Here is a 16,490-nt window from a genome sequence, read left to right on the forward strand (position 1 = left end):
TATAACATCAAATACAAATGTAAATATAATTCAGTTCATAGGAAGCCCCCCAACCAACAACCATACCCACCAATGTGGCTTATATACACAATTCCCCAGTCCGTCCATTTCCTCTTGCTGATCCCGTCTAAACTAAACTAACTTCCCCTAACCCCCCGCCCATGTTCCCTATCACCCCCATATATGTGTGTGTATCTAACCCTTCATTATGTGGACAGTTTGAAAAATCAGCAAAAGCTTTTTGTGGTTTAAAAAAAGACAGATGACTTTTTATTTAAGCACTTACCCCACAATCTAACATGACTGTACCCACTCTCGCTCTCTCTCACACGCACACATGTACTCAACAAAAGTAACCTTTACAAATTCAGAAAAGCAATTCACAATGTGTATCATAAAATCTAACATGGAATCTTAAAATCGAACTGGAACTTACTGCCTGAAAGGGTGATTGAGGGAGAAACCATCACAACATTTAGGAAGTAGTGAGATAAGCACTTGAATCACCACAGGAGGAACCTCTGGTGGCAACATGTAGGTGGAGGTCAGATGTTGGGTGGCTCCTGCTAGGGTCTTTGTTTTATGGGTCTTTATGCCTGGTCTCAGGAGTACATTTTGGATGAGCAGGTGTGGGAAGTTCTAAGGAGTTGGTGAAATGTCGAAGTTTCAGAAAAAAGGTCAGGGAAGGAAGGGGGCGAGTGAAAGTCCACCAGCAAATGTTGCTGTGAGTCCAACAGGAGGAAAGATGGTGGTCGGGTGGGGCCACTTCCATTATGGGCGGCACAGTAGCACAGTGGTTGCTTCACAGCACCAGGGTCCTGGGTTCTATTCCCGCCTTGGTCACTGTCTATGTGGAGTCTGCATGTTCTCCCCGTGTCTGCATGGATTTCCTCCCACAAGTCCCGAAAGACGTACTGCTGGGGGAATTGGACATTCTAAATTCTCCCTCAGTGTACCTGAATAGGAGCTGGAGTGTGGCAATTAGGGGATTTTCACAGTAACTTCATTGCTTCAGTGTTAATGTAAGCCTACTTGTGACAATAAAGATTATTATTTTTATTATTATTAACGCTGACAGGGGCAGCACAGTGGTGCAGTGGGTTAGCACTGCTGCTTCATGGCGCCGAGGTCCCAGGTTCGATCCCGGCTCTGGGTCACTGTCCGTGTGGAATTTGTACATTCTCCCTGTGTTTGCGTGGGTTTCGCCCCCACAACCCAAAGATGTGCAAGGTAGGTGGATTGGCCGGGTTAAATTGCCCCTTAATTGGAAAAAAAAAATAATTGGGTACACAAAATTTTTTTTTTAAATTATCGCTGACAGGTTGGGTGCAAGCAATTAAGATAAATGTATTGCCATAGTTTTTGTTCATTTTTCAGTGCCGGCCGATCTTTTTATCAAAGGCTTTTTTAAGGAAGTAGAAAAGATGATTACATTATTTATTTGGAGGGGGTAAGATGGCTAGGATTAAGAAGGTGCTGTTGGAGAGAGGACGGCAGTCAGGGGGGTTGGTCTCCCAAATTTATAGTGTTATTGCTGGGTGGCGAATGCTGAGAAAGTACGGGACTGGGTTAGAGGGGGTACTCCCAGTGGGTTAGAATGGAGGAGAGTCTATTCAGGGGATCGGGGTTGAGGGCATTGGCAACAGTGCCACTCCTGATGGCCCCAGGGAAATACTCAGGGAGTCCGGTGGTAGTGGCAATGCTCAAGATCTGGAGGCACTTTGGGTTGTGGGCGGGGTCAACTGTATCAGGCCCAAACCCGTGCATGAAGTTGACACATCCACCCTCCGTAGCACCTCACATCACAACCCCTCCTCCATGCCCTCCCCCAATACTTCCTCCCACTTTGCCTTAATCCCATCCATTGATACCTTTTCTTCTTCCAGAATAATCCCATAAATCGCTGACACTACTCCTTTCTCCAATCCCCCCGCCGTCAATATCTTTTCTTATTAGCGGGGTCAAGGGAATTATCGATTTGAACCAGGGAGGTGGGTTGGGAATTTTCGGAGATGGGAGTTAGGGTATTAAAGGATTTGTTTCTGGGAGGACGGTTTGAGAAGTTGGAGAAGCTGCGGCGGGGGTGGGGGGGGAGGGAGTGGAATGTGGGTAGGGGCAGGGGGAGATGTTTAGGTATATGCAGGTCCAAAATTTTGCCAAGGAGGAGATACAGAGCTTTCCGATGGCACCTGCCCCCACACTGTTAGAAAAGATATTGACGACAGGGGGATTGGAGAAAGGGGTGGTGTCAGTGATTTATGGGGTTATTCTGGGAGAAGAAAAGGTATCACTGATGGGATTAAGACAAAGTGGGAGGAAGAGTTAGAGGAGGGCATGGAGGAGCGGTTGTGGTGTGTGGTGCTACGGAGGGTGGATGCGTCAACTTTGTGCGCAAGGTTGGGGCTGATACAGTTGAAGATGGTATACAGTATAGGGCGCACCTCACAAGGGTGAGGATGAGCAGACTTTTTGAGGGGGTGGAGGATTTTTGTGAACACTATTGGAGGGTTGCAGGGTGGGGGGCACAAATCACGTTCATATGTTTTGGTCCTGCCTAAAACAGGAGGGGTATTGGAGGGGGGGTCTTTCAGGTAATCTCAAAGGTGGTGCACGTGAGACTCGAATCAGGCCATCTAGAAGCCATATTTGGGGTGTCGGATCTGCCGGGGTTGGAAGTGTGTGCAGAGGCAGATATCTTAGCCTTCACTTTGCTAATTGGCTGAAGGCGGATTCTGTGGGGTGGAGGTTGACTTCTCCGCCCTGTGCCTCGCCGTAGCGGGTGGACCTGCTTGAGAAAGTGAAGTTCCACGGGCAGCACGGTGGCACAGTGGGTTAACCCTGCTGCCTCACGGCACTGAGGTCCCAGGTTCGATCCTGGCTCTGGGTCACTGTCCGTGCTGAGTTTTCACATTCTCCCCGTATTTGCGTGGGTTTCGCCCCACAGCCCAAAACATGTGCAGGCTAGGTGGATTGATCATGCTAAATTGCCCCTTAATTGGAAAAATTTAATTGGGTACTCTAAATTTATAAAATAAAAAAGAAGAAAGTAAAGTTCCAGCTGAGGGGGAGGATGGAAGCGTTCTATAACTCATGGGCCTTGTCCGTCATGCATTTTCATGAATTGGATGATATCGAACATGGGGGGGGGGGGGGGGGGGGGGGGGGGGGGGGGGGGGGGGCGGCGGGGTGGAATGTATAAATTAATGATGATTCTTTTTCATTGGTGATTTGTATTCAAAATGTTGGGAGCTGTTTGAGGGTGGGTCGGATGAGGGGATTGTTGGCTCGGGGATTGCCATTGTATTTGTTGCTTTTGTTAATTGTTTGTTGTTGTAAATATGATAAACGTGAAAAAGGAAGTGAATAAAAATATTGTATTAAAAAAGTGCAGGCCTGATGAACAATCATCTCCCGTTGGCTCTCTCAATCCAATGAGGTGCCATCTACACTGAAGCAAAACTGCAATTGCCTCTTGCGAGCAAACACAAAGCTTTTTTTTAAATTTAGAGGACCCAAATATTGTTTTCCAATTAAGGGGCAATTTAGTGTGGCCAATCCAGCTAACCTGCACATCTTTGGGTGAAACCCATGCAGACACAGGGAGAGCAAACACGAAGCTAAATTAAATAAAATAACCTTCTACCAAAGTCTTTGATTCCGTAACCCATATGAATAATTAACAATGCTAATGGATACAATTGTCCCCTCTCCAGACTCATGAGGTGCAAGAAGAAACTCCCAAATTCACTCAGTTTCTTTAATCTAGAAACTCAACATCGTTTAAATAATTTATTGAACTGTATGTAGATCTTTTGGCTCCATTTCAAACTTAAGTTGACCTTCCAACATTTAATACTTTCACACCGCTACCCTTCATCATGTAAGAGAAACATAGGTTAGCTTTTTACAGTAACCAACCCCAAGCTTGTTCAAATTAAATTTACATCAGAACCATTACCAGTTTCTCAAAGATATGCTTCCATTTATAGGCTGTTAATACAATAATTCCTGAAACTAAAAGTTATATTCTAAAACATATGAATTATGTTAGGATACCGGACCAAGCCCCAATTTTTGTTAGAAAACCAGACGAGAACCCCAAACATTTTGCTATTTGTAAAACTATGAGGAAAGGATACTTCACCCCAGGAGTGATGATTCTAACCAATACTTTATTTTATGCTAATACAAACTTTAATTTAAACACAGAATTAACCACATTAACATCAAATAAATCATTTTAAAATTTACAGTTAAACAGTTCTAAAATAAAAATAAAAACGTTAGCTTACTATCTACACCTACCACTATATATATTCCAACCAAGCAACCCAATAGAGTTCAAAATCCACTCATAAATAAAGTTAACAATCAAGGTTACTTGCTGTTCTCTGTGCAGATCTTTGGAGAGACCTTTTCAGGAACAACCTGAAAATCCTTCTGTCTTGTCAGACTCAAAGCCCAAGGCAAAACTACAGCAGACCTGGCTCCTTCCATTAATTACATCATCTGTATCCCACCAAGATGTCCCATGACCTGTTTAGCTCGGACAAAACATGATCCCTCATTAATTATCTGCACCACAGGGAATCTCCAAAAACATAAACAATATCCCATTAGCCATCTCTCTGTTACCAAGTAAATAGTTAAAATCAATGCTTTGCTCACTTTGATGATTCATTAATCACAGCTTTAGCAGACATACTGTGTATAGTTTTTAATAACATTACTGAAACAAAATATAAAATATATTTCCTACATTCATCACAAAGTTTCTTTAAAATCTCTGCTTTGGTCTGGCTCCCAATTCTGATGGTCAGAAATGACACCGAACGTTAGTGGCACAGGATGGAGCTTGTTTCCTTCATACAAACACATGCAGAATGGAAGAGATCGAGATATGTTACAGAGTGGACAACGACACTGCAGTCATCTACAAACTGTAGACCATGTGTATCTGTGGTAGTCAGTTTAGCTTTGCCAAGGTGGTGACTGACTCATAAGGAACCCGGACCATTCCAGAGCATTAAGTATGTACAATTTGTGGGCAGGTAGATGTTTGCATAGGCAAATTTGGCAATTTCTTTGTGTGTTAGAAACCCACAATGCAGTTCATGACATTCTTTCCTTTCTGTTCAGTATTGGTTTCAACCACTTTATTAAATAATTTTTTCTGAATAATTAAAAAGGAATACCATTGAGATGGTATTTAGTACTCACACCAGAAGGCATTTGAACTTTGATGAGGTGAATAGTTATTCCCAGGCATATTGTAAATAGAAAGGGAGCTATCACACAGCCTTATTTGACACCAGTCTGGATTTTGAAGACTTCTGTTTCAGATATCCCACTCAAGACAGTTACAGTCATATCATCATGAAGCAATTGCAGGATTGGAATGATGTTTCTTGGACATCCAGACCTTTGGAGCACCGTCCACAGAACCTCGTGTTTTACTGAGTCAGATGCTTTTGTCACATCGATGAAAATAATGAAGAGTCCCTGGTGTTGTTCTTGATATTTTTCTTGGATTTGTCTGGCAGCGTGTACCATATTGGAGGTTGCTCTGGAAAGTCTAAAACAAATCAAAGTTCGAAGGGATGTCTGCATCACTCAATCCATGTGGGGTATGATACCTACTGGACAGATCATCGATATTTTTATCGGTGATGAATATCCACCCAGCAGCAAGTCATCACAAGACCCAAATGTCCAAGAGAAAGATCAATGTCTCAGCCCTAAAACAGCCCGTCAGAAGGAATTCTAGGTGCAGTTGACGACCGATCTTCACGCATCCAACTCAATTCCTGAACAGTGGGTCAGACACTGCTGAGACAGACAGTGCTTTGGAAGGACAGCTACCCTGTATGAGCACTAAAAGGTAAACAACACAGACAACTCTCAGTGTCAGGAAAGTAGGTGAGCCAGCTTCAAGTCATGTAGAGATGTTGGTGTTTGGAGAAAGAGGAAGAGTGGGTGAAATAACATCACACTGGAAGGGTTTGTCTCCAGTATTGGTACACTGACGTTTCAGGAGGTCCGATCACTGTGTGATGGCTTTATTACAGAACTCAGACCATTAAGGTTTCTCCCCTGTGTGACTGTTGATGAACCAGGAGATAAGTTGTGAGACAGTCTCATCAAGACGCCTCACTCCTAAATGGCTTCCTTCACTGAAGCTTTATTGTCAATCTCACACTAAGGGTTATTTCATTGTGTGATTCCTCTGATGGAGCAAGAGGTACATTGGCTCAAAGAACAATTTTTCACACACCTCACACTTGCAGTTTCTTCTGTGTGAATTCACTGGTATCTCTGGAGATTCGATGTCAAGGAGAATGATTTCTCACACATCCTTCATGCGAATGGTTTCTTCCTGGTGTGTATGCATTGGTGTACACGGAGGGCTGAAGACCATATGAATGATTTGTCATACACTTTGCACGTAAATGGTGTCTCCCCTGTGTGAATGCATTGGTGTGCGTGGAGGGTCGCTGATTCCGTGAAAGATTCATCATATACTACCTTGCACATGAATAGTTTCTCCTCTGTGTGGACTGTCTGATGAACCAGGACACTTTGTGAAGGCTTTGTCACACACCACGCACTTGAACGGTTTCTCACCAGTATGAATGCGTCGGTGTTGCACAAGTGTTGATGATTGTGTGAAGGATTTTTTACATACCTCACATGTGAATGGTTTCTCACGAGTATGAATGCGTTGGTGTTGCACAAGTGTTGATGGCCGTGTGAAGGATTGGTCACACATCTCACACTTAAAGGGCTTCACCCCTGTGTGAATCCTCTGATGCCTCAGGAGATCAGAGGATTGAGGGAAAGCCATCTCACAAACATCACATCTGAAGGGTTGTTCCCCGGTGTGATTCCTTTGGTGTTTCAGGAGGCTCCAAGATGCCGTATAAGCTTTATTGCAAACCTCACATTTGAAGGGTTTCTCCCCTGTGTGAATTCTCTGGTGTATCAGGAGGCTGAAAGACCTCACAAAAGTTTTACTGCAAACCTCACACTTGAAGTATTTCTCTCCTGTGTGGATTGCCTGATGTCGCTGGAGAATCCTTAACTGTGTGAAGGATTTATCACACACCTCATACTTGGTTGTTTGCTCCCCTGTGTGAATGCTTTGGTGTGAACGGAGATTCATTAACCACAAGAATGACTTCTCACGCACCTTGCACGTGAATGGTTTCTCCCCAGTGTGAATGCGTTGGTGCTCCCGCAGAGTTGACGAAAGCAAGAAGGATGTGTCACACATATCACACGTGAATGGTTTCTCCCCAGTGTGAATATGTTGCTGTCTGCAGAGGTGCGATGACTCAGAGAATGATTTGTTGCACACTTTGCATATGAATGGTTTCTCGCCTGGGTGAATGCTTGATGTTTGTGGAGAATCGATGTATCCGAGAACGATTTGTTACATACTTTGCAGGTGAATGGTTTCTACCCTGTGTGAAGACGGTGAATGAGGAGTTGTATTGATATGGACAATGATTTGCAACATAACTCACAGGAGAATGATGTCTCCCCTGTGTGAATGTGTTGGTGTGCACGGAGGCTCGTCAGTTGTGAGAATGATTTGCTGCACACGTTGCAAGGGAATTGTTATTCTCCTGTGTGAATGCGTTGGTGTGCACGGAGGGTTGATGGCACCGAGAATGATTTATTGCACAGTTCACACGAGAATGGTTTCTCCCCTGTGTGAATGCGATGGTGGATGCGGAGATTCCATGACTTTGAGAATGATTTGCCACATTCTTTGCACATGAAAAACTTTTCACCTGCGTATATGAGTTGGTCATTCGCGAGCACTGACGACTGTACGCAGGTTTGGTCACACACCTCACTCTTGAATGGTTTATCATCCATCTAATTCTGCAGTTAGGCCTTGGGTGATGGTCAGAATCTATCTGTGGTGTCTATCCTCTCTGTATTCTCTTTGGTGGTACAGTACCAATCCTTCTGTAAAACAAAAACAAAACATGATTTCCTTTAACTCTGACTCCTCAGTTAAGAATGAAATGAAAAAATGAAATGAAAATCACTTATTGTCACAAGTAGGCTTCAAATGAAGTAACTGTGAAAAGCCCTGAGTCGCCACATTCTGCCGTCTGTTCAGGGAGAATGGTACAGGAATTGAACCGTGCTGCTGGCCTGCCTTGGTCTGCTTTCAAAGCCAGTGATTTAGCCCTGTGCTAAACCAGCCTCTCCTGTTCTACAGTGAATACCAGTCTGCTTTGCCCTGTGTGGGGAATCACTTACAAGTCCTTTCTTTTCGCTCACTTGATTGTCACACACTGTCTGTTTCTAGCAACAGACAATGTGGCTACTTTATTTCCTCCACCCAGACCCCCATTTTCCCAGGCACCAAGAGGGCAATGGAAACAAGACAGGCATGTAAAATGGGCTTTCAATTCACTGTGAACTTGCGATGCGCTGGTGAAAACCAATTTTACCCTTAAGAATATGTGTTTAATATAAATAAAACACTCAGGAGAAATGTTAATTCAATGAAGATTTTGAAACTTTTCCCTTGATTTTCCCAATTATTTAAAGAAAATATACTGGGCAGGAAGTGCAAAAAGCGAAGGAAAATATTGCTCCAGTGCAGCTGATTGAAGGGTTCTGGTTTATCCTGGGAAATTAGATACACTGCACTCACGCAGACTGCACATCCCCAATTCAGCTCTCAGACACAGCACTGGGCTAAACAATCAAATCCAAGCCCAGCCTTTTGGGAAAGGCCGAGGCCTTCAGGTAAAATCTTGACAGAAGACATTTAACTAAATGTGTCTCTGCCCCTCCCAGGGGCCAAGGCCTTCAGGTAAAATCTTTAAAGACATAAAAATACGTTTCATCCCTCTGCCCCTCCCAGATATGATGTGGAGATGCCGGCGTTGGACTGGGGTGAGCACAGTAAGAAGTCTGACAACACCAGGTTATAGTCCAACAGGTTTGTTTCAAACACTAGCATTCGGAGCACTGCTCCGAGGAAGGAGCAGTACTCCGAAAGCTAGTATTTGAAACAAACTTCCCAGATAATTACACCTCACCTCATATTCAGCAATGACCCATCAACAAAACTCAGCCTGTAAATCAGAAGGGAAATGCTTCCAATAAACACCCTCAATATCCAACACACAGCCAATCAAACAGCTCAGCTCTCTGATTGACGGCTCTCGCAGTCAATCAAGTAGAGAGCAATCTGTTGTCCCACCCATAATGTGCATGTCAACCATTCTGCGTAGCCAGTCACGTAGGAGGCAGTGGGGCCTCGCTGGCTCTGTGCTCCGCCTAGTTCTGCGCCGATGCTTTCTAGACTGACTTTCACCCGTCGGAATGACATTATTCATGTTGCATGTGGGCCCGGAGCCTGCGCAGTGAGGAGCGGCAGTATGGATATGGGGAGACCCAGCCCCCGGTGCCTGATGGGAGGTGTAGTTCTGCCGCGCGCAGAGGGAGTTAGCGCCCAGTGTTCGGGAGTTGGAATGTGAGGAAGCACGAGGCCAAGAGTCAGAATCAAATTGAAAAGCAGTGATTGACCCTTGGGAGGAACCAGAGTGATGGCGGTGGGAAGATTCACCATTGCAGCAGATTCTCTGCGTACAACTGAAGAGGAAAAAGTGCCACAAGTCTGATGTGACCATCAATTCAATCGAGACAAGAGTTGAAATAAACTGTGGCTTTAATCAACTAGAACAGTGCCTGCCTGCAACTGATCTAACACTGAGAGCCGCCTACAGGTCGACTGCTCTTTATACCTCCCTTGAAGGGGAGGAGCCATGGGCGGAGCCCATACAGGCCCCAACATGTTACCTCATGGATAATACCAAACAATGGCCCATAGGTGGAGCCCACAAGGGCAACAGCATAGCACAGATACAAATGGTGGATTATTAATGTAATACATTCAACACATTCACCCCCTGTTAAAAAAATGAAGTCCGGCAGGGGTGATGGGTTCATAAGTTCAGCCGGTCCGGTGCATGGATTGTGCACTGTGATCGCCGAAGCTCTGGCATTGTTGCTGGTCCGGGTGTTGAACGCGTCCGTGCTGGCATCGGTAGTGAGGGCACTGGTGCGGGTACAGACGTGGACTCTGGGAGCTTCTCTTCTAGAGCTTCATTCCTGTGGATCGGTGAAGGGGGAATGGCGCGTGGGAGGGGGTGCGGGAGCCATACAGGGGCCGGGCGCTGGTCATGGTAGGTTGGGCGTGATAGGGTGGCGGTGGAACCGCCGGGTGCCAGGTCCCGGAGGGAGACCGTATCCTGTCGGCCATCGGAGTGTTTGATGTATGCGTACTGGGAGTTGGAGTGTAGGATCTGGACCCTCTCTACCAGGGGGTCGGACTTATGGCTCCTGACGTGCTTTCTGAGCAGGACGGGCCCCGGTGTCTTCAGCCAGGACGGAAGCGAGGCCCCTGAGGTGGATCTCCTGGGGAAAACAAATAGGCAGTCATGAGGGGTCTCATTTGTGGCCGTTCAAAGTAAGGACCTAAGAGAGTGCAGCGCATCAGGGAGGACCTCCTGCCAGTGAGGAACTGGGAGATTCCTAGACCGTTTCAGTCGGTGATTACTTTGGGAATAGCGATCACAATTCCGTAAGTTTAGAATACTCATGGACAAGGGCAAGAGTGGTCCGAAAGGAAGAGTGCTAAATTGGGGAAAGGCAGAGTATAATAAAATTCGGCAGGAGCTAAGGAATGTGGATTGGGAGCAGCTGTTTAAGGGTAAATCCACATTTGAAATGTGGGAGTCTTTTAAGGAAAGGTTGATTAGAGTGCAGGACAGACATGTTCCTGTGAAAATGAGAGACAGAAATGGCAAGATTAGGGAACCATGGATGATGGGTGAAATTGTGAGACTAGCTAAGATGAAAAAGGAAGCATTCATAAGATCGAGGCAACTCAAAACTGATGAAGCTTTGGAGGAATATTGAGAAAGTAGGACGAATCTCAAACGCGCACTAAAGAGAGCTAAAAGGGGTCATGAAATATCTTTGGCTAACAGGGTTAAGGAAAATCCCAAAGCTTTTTATTCGTATATAAGGAGCAAGAGGGTAACTAGAGAAAGGATTGGCTCACTCAAAGACAAAAGAGGGAATTTATGCGTGGACTCAGAGGAACTGGGTGAGATTCGTAATGAGTACTTTGCATCGGTATTCACAAAGGAGAGGGACAAGATGGATGTTGAGGCTAGGGATGGATGTTTAAATACTCTAGGTCAAGTTGTCATACGGAAGGGGGAAATTTGGCGTATTCTAAAAGACATTAAGGTGGACAAGTCCCCAGGACCGGATGGGATCTATCCCAGGTTACTGAGGGAAGCGAGGGTCGAAATAGCTGGGGCCTTAACAGATATCTTTGCAGCATCCTTGAGCAAGGGTGAGGTCCTGGAGGACTGGAGAATTGCTAATGTTGTCCCTTTGTTTAAGAAGGGTAGCAGGGAAAATCCAGGGAATTATAGACCTGTGAGCTTGACGTCAGTGGTAGGCAAACTGTTGGAGAAGATATTGAGGGATAGGATCTATTCACATATGGAAGAAAATAGACTTATCTGTGATAGGCAGCATGGTTTTGTGCAGGGAAGGTCATGTCTTACAAACCTAATAGAATTCTTTGAGGAAGTGACAAAGTTAATTGATGAGGGTAGGGCTGTAGATGTCATATACATGGACTTTAGTAAGCCGTTTGATAAGGTTTCCCATGGCAGATTGATGGAAAAAGTGAAGTCGTATGGGGTTCAGGGTGTACTAGCTAGATGAATAAAGAACTGGCTGGGTAACAGGAGACAGGGAGTAGTGGTGGAAGGGAGTGTCTCCAAATGGAGAAGGGTGACTAGTGGTGTTCCACAGGGATCCGTGCTCGGACCACTGTTGTTTGTGATCTACATAAATGACCTGGAGGAAGGTATAGGTGGTCTGATTAGCAAGTTTGCAGATGATACTAAGATTGGTGGAGTTGCAGATAGCGAGGAGGACTGTCAGAGAATACAACAAAATATAGATAGATTAGAGAGTTGGGCAGAGAAATGGCAGATGGAGTTCAATCCAGGCAAATGCGAGGTGATGCATTTTGGAAGATCAAATTCAAGAGTGGACTATATGGTCAATGGAAGGGTCCTGGGGAAAATTGATGTACAGAGAGATCTGGGAGTTCAGGTCCATTGTACCCTGAAGGTGGCAACGCAGGTTGATAGAGTGGTCAAGAAGGCATACAGCATGCTTGCCTTCATCGGACGGGGTATTGAGTACAAGAGTCGGCAGGTCATGTTACAGTTGTATAGGACTTTAGTTAGGCCACATTTGGAATACTGCATGCAGTTCTGGTCGCCACATTACCAGAAGGATGTGGATGCTTTGGAGAGGGTGCAGAGGAGGTTCACCAGGATGTTGCCTGGTATGGAGGGAGCTAGCGATGAAGAAAGGTTGAGTAGATTAGGATTGTTTTCATTGGAAAGACGGAGGTTGAGGGGGGGACCTGATTGAGGTCTACAAAATTATGAGAGGTATGGACAGGGTGGATAGCAACAAGCTTTTTTCAAGAGTGGGGGTGTCAGTTACAAGGGGTCACGATTTCAAGGTGAGAGGGGGAAAGTTTAAGGGAGATGTGCGTGGAAAGTTTTTTACGCAGAGGGTGGTGGGTGCCTGGAACGCTTTACCAACGGAGGTGGTAGAGGCGGGCACGGTAGCATCATTTAAGAGGCATCTAGACAGGTATATGAACGGCCGGGAACAGAGAGAAGTAGACCTTGGAAAATAGGAGACAGGTTTAGATAAAGGATCTGGATCGGCGCAGGCTCGGAGGGCCGAAGGGCCTGTTCCTGTGCTGTAATTTTCTTTGTTCTTTTCTTTGTTCTTTGTAGGGCCAGTAGGACGGTCTTCCAGACCATCGCGTTCTCCCTCTCCACCCGCCTATTCCCCTGGGGTTATAACTTCTGCTCGAGGCGATGCCCTTACTGAGCAGATACTGATGCAGTTCATCGCTCATGAACGATGAGCCACGGTCACTGTGGACATAATTGAGGAAATCAAACAGAGTGAAGACACTATGTAGGGTTTTAATGACGGTGGCCGTGGTCATGTCGGGGCACGGGATCACAAAGGGGAAGCGGGAGAACTCATGGATATTGTTGAGAAAATCTGTATTGCGGTTGTTGGAGGGGAGGAGCCCTTTGAAATCGATACTGAGGCGCTCAAAGGGCCGGGATGCCTTTACGAGGTGGGCCTTATCTGGTCGATAACAGATACTGTACAGATTTGGCAGTCCCTGGTCATAGCTCTGGCCTTCTCGGTGAGGTAGGGCAGGTTGTGGGCCATGATGTAGTGGAGAAGTCGGGTGATCCCCGGGTGGCAGTGGTCATCGTGGATAGCACGTAGTTGGTTATCTTGCGCGCTGGCGCATGTGCCGCTGGACAAGGCATCTGGCGGTTCATTGAGTTTCCCAGGACGATATACTATATCGTAATTATGGGTGGAGAGTTTGATCCTCCACCTCAAGATCTTATTGTTCTTGTTTTTGCCCCGCTGCGTATTATCGAACATGAAGGCTACCGATCGTTGGTCGGTGACGAGGGTAAACCTCCTACCAGCGAGGTAGTGCCTCCAGTGCCGTACGGCTATCACGATGGCTTGGGCCCCCTTTTCCACTGAGGAATGCCGAATTTCGGAGGTGGTGAGGGTGCGCGCAAAAAACGCTACCCGTCTGCCTGCTTGATTGAGGGTAGTGGCAAGAGCAACCTCTGATGCGTTGCTCTCCACCTGGAAGGGGACAGACCCGTCCACCGCGGCTTTGGCGATGTCCGCCTTGATGCAGCTGAAGGTCTGACGGGCCTCAGTTGCCAGTGGGAAGATGGTGGCCTTGATTAGTGGGCGGGCTTTGTCCGCATAGTTGGGGACCCACTGGGCGTAATATGAAAAGAACCTGAGGCACCTTTTCTGGGCTTTGGGGCAGTGGGAGTTGCAGGAGGGGGCGCATACGGTTGGGATCGGGTCTTAGAATCCCGTTTTCCACGACGTAGCCGTGGATGTCTAGTCTGGTTGTGCGGAAAACGCATTTCTCCTTGTTGTAAGTGAGGTGAAGGGTTTGGGCGGTTTGGAGAAATCTGCGGAGGTTGGCATCGTGGTCCTGCTGGTTGTGTCCGCAGATGGTGACATTGTCCAAGTATGGAAATGTGGCCCGCAGCCTGTACTGGTCCATCATTCGGTCCATTGTTCTTTGGAAAACCGAGACCCCATTCATGACGCCAAAGGGGACCCGGAAGAAGTGGAAAAGGCGGACGTCTGCCTCAAAAGCCGTGTAGTGGCGGTCGTCCGGGTGGATTGGGAGCTGGTGGTATGCAGACTTCAGATCCACCATGGAGAACACCCGGTAGTGTGCGATCTGGTTAACCATGTCTGCAATCCGGGGAAGGGGGTACGCATCGAGTTGCGTGTACTGGTTTATGGTTTCGCTGTAATCTACGACCATCCGGTTCTTTTCCCCGGACTTGATGACCACCACCTGAGCTCTCCAGGAGCTATTGCTGGCCTTGATGATCCCTTCCCGCAAGAGTCACTGGACCTCGGACCTGATAAAAGTCCTGTCCTGGATGCTGTACTGCCTGCTTCTGGTTGCAACTGGTTTGCAGTCGGTGGTGAGATTTGCGAAGAGTGGGGGAGGGTCGACCTTTAGGGTCGCGAGGCTACATACGGTGAGTGGGGGTAGGGCACCCCCGAATTTCAGGGTTAGGCTCCTGAGGTTGCATTGGAAATCTGGTCCCAATAGGAGAGGGGGGCAGAGGTCTGGGAGTACATAAAATTTAAAATTGGCGAACTCGCTGCCCTGTATTGCTAGGGTTGCGGTAGTGCACCCTCGGATTTGCACCGAGTGCGACCCAGAGGCGAGGGAGATGGTTTGGTGCGCTGGGAAAATTGGGAGCGAGCAGCATCTTACCATGTCCGGATGAATGAAGCTCTCTGTGCTCCCGGAGTCGAAGAGGCAAGGCGTTTCGTGCCCGTTTACCCGGATGGTCATCATGGAACTCCGGAGTTGTTTGGGTCGCAACTGGTCCAGAGTGACCTCGCTGAGTTGCAGGTAGCCGGCGTGGTCGGAGGCACTGGGGGCGGTTCCATGATGGCTGCCCTTGTTGGTCACACGTGTCGAGCGGCGTAGCAGATGACGGCCAAGATGGCGGCCCCCGTTGGTTGAGCGTGGGCACTTTAAATGGCCCCCGACAGGCACCATGCGCGACTGGCAGGTCCGTGGAAAATCGCGGAAGCACTGTCGCATCGGATTTCTGCCATGAACGGCTATTCTCCGCTCCCACACTGGGCGTGATTCCGGCGCAGAGGGTCGGAGAATCCCGGCCATGGGCACTCAGCATCAGTCAAATTCTCAAGGCTTGCAGTGAAGAAAATACATCCTGACACATACAGGAAGGTTCTGAACTGTTCCTCACCGTGATTTCTGTGTAAATCCTTAATGGTTTAAAATGGTTTGGAGAGAACGCGAATGTTCTCTCTTGGCTCGATCTTCAGGAAAAAATTCTCAGTGCTGTAGCAAATGGAATTGCCATGTGCTTCCCTGTGCTCTTCCGCCAGGTTCACGTTTTTCAGAAGGAGAACTAATCAGCGTCAACGTGACCACTTGCTGGGGGAGGCCGGTGAATGACAGGAGGCCATTGGATGACGGGTGGCTCTCGTTATTTGTATGAAAATGGGGCTTAAGAGGTAATAATTGGTTTCTCGCCACGCTACAATGAGATTCCGATTTCGTCTGTGGGAGCAGACTGTTTGCCGCCTGACACAGTTTTTATTTTTGGCCTCTCCCGCTATTCACGGGCGTTGTTACGCTTGAGCGGGAGAGTACCGAGGCCGGAAGATCGCGCCCTCTGTTGCGTCAGAATTAGTTCCAATGATGATCGTTGTAATTTAACTCTATTACTGCAGGAATTATAAGGGTCCTGTTATTGTTCCGTCTAAATAGATTACAGGCCATTGTTTTTTGGGGGCAATATCTCTACTTTTTGTTATATATAATGAACACAAAACATAGTAGTTTGGACCACATGATTTCAGGTCCAATTGAAGTTAGTTCCATTTATTGCATCCTGACCTTTAGAAATAGTAGTGAGAATAGAATACAGTCGCGGACATTTCTGACCACGAAGTCCTGTTCCAAATCTTTTTTTTTGTTGAATTAATGACATGCTCGATTTGCCCATTTCTGATGAAGCTGAATCTCTGCATTTCACTGGAGCTCAGAAATCCTGTGCAGAGCTCTCTATTTGAGATACTAGCGCTTTAAGATCCATAGACAAAAGTTCAATGCAAATGTTAAAACTGTCAATGACTAGAGGAAGAGGGGTACAACTCGTTTTTCATACTTTAATATGCCCCAACATGTTTAGTGTTTGGAACTGCTCTTTTCTAAAGGAATTCGAAATACTGGAAAGAAGGGACAAAGCAAGTTTTGCAACTACTTGAGAACTGGGAGG

The 16,490-nt window shown here is 46.7% G+C and overlaps 2 protein-coding genes across 2 annotated transcripts in view; one reads left to right on the top strand and one right to left on the bottom strand.

Annotated features, from left to right (window-relative positions):
• LOC119975578 overlaps positions 1–16,490 on the top strand; it is an 84,407-nt gene that overhangs the window by 39,164 nt on the left and 28,753 nt on the right. The gene's annotated exons all lie outside the window — the stretch shown is intronic.
• Positions 4,224–7,966, bottom strand: LOC119976700 (zinc finger protein 2-like). Its single transcript, XM_038817412.1, has one exon. It carries the CDS (start codon positions 7,271–7,273, stop codon positions 6,515–6,517), a length of 759 nt encoding a protein of 252 aa, XP_038673340.1. The 5' UTR covers positions 7,274–7,966; the 3' UTR covers positions 4,224–6,514.

The sequence above is a fragment of the Scyliorhinus canicula genome, chromosome 13 (genome assembly GCF_902713615.1).
Source record: "Scyliorhinus canicula chromosome 13, sScyCan1.1, whole genome shotgun sequence".
NCBI lineage: Eukaryota > Metazoa > Chordata > Chondrichthyes > Carcharhiniformes > Scyliorhinidae > Scyliorhinus > Scyliorhinus canicula.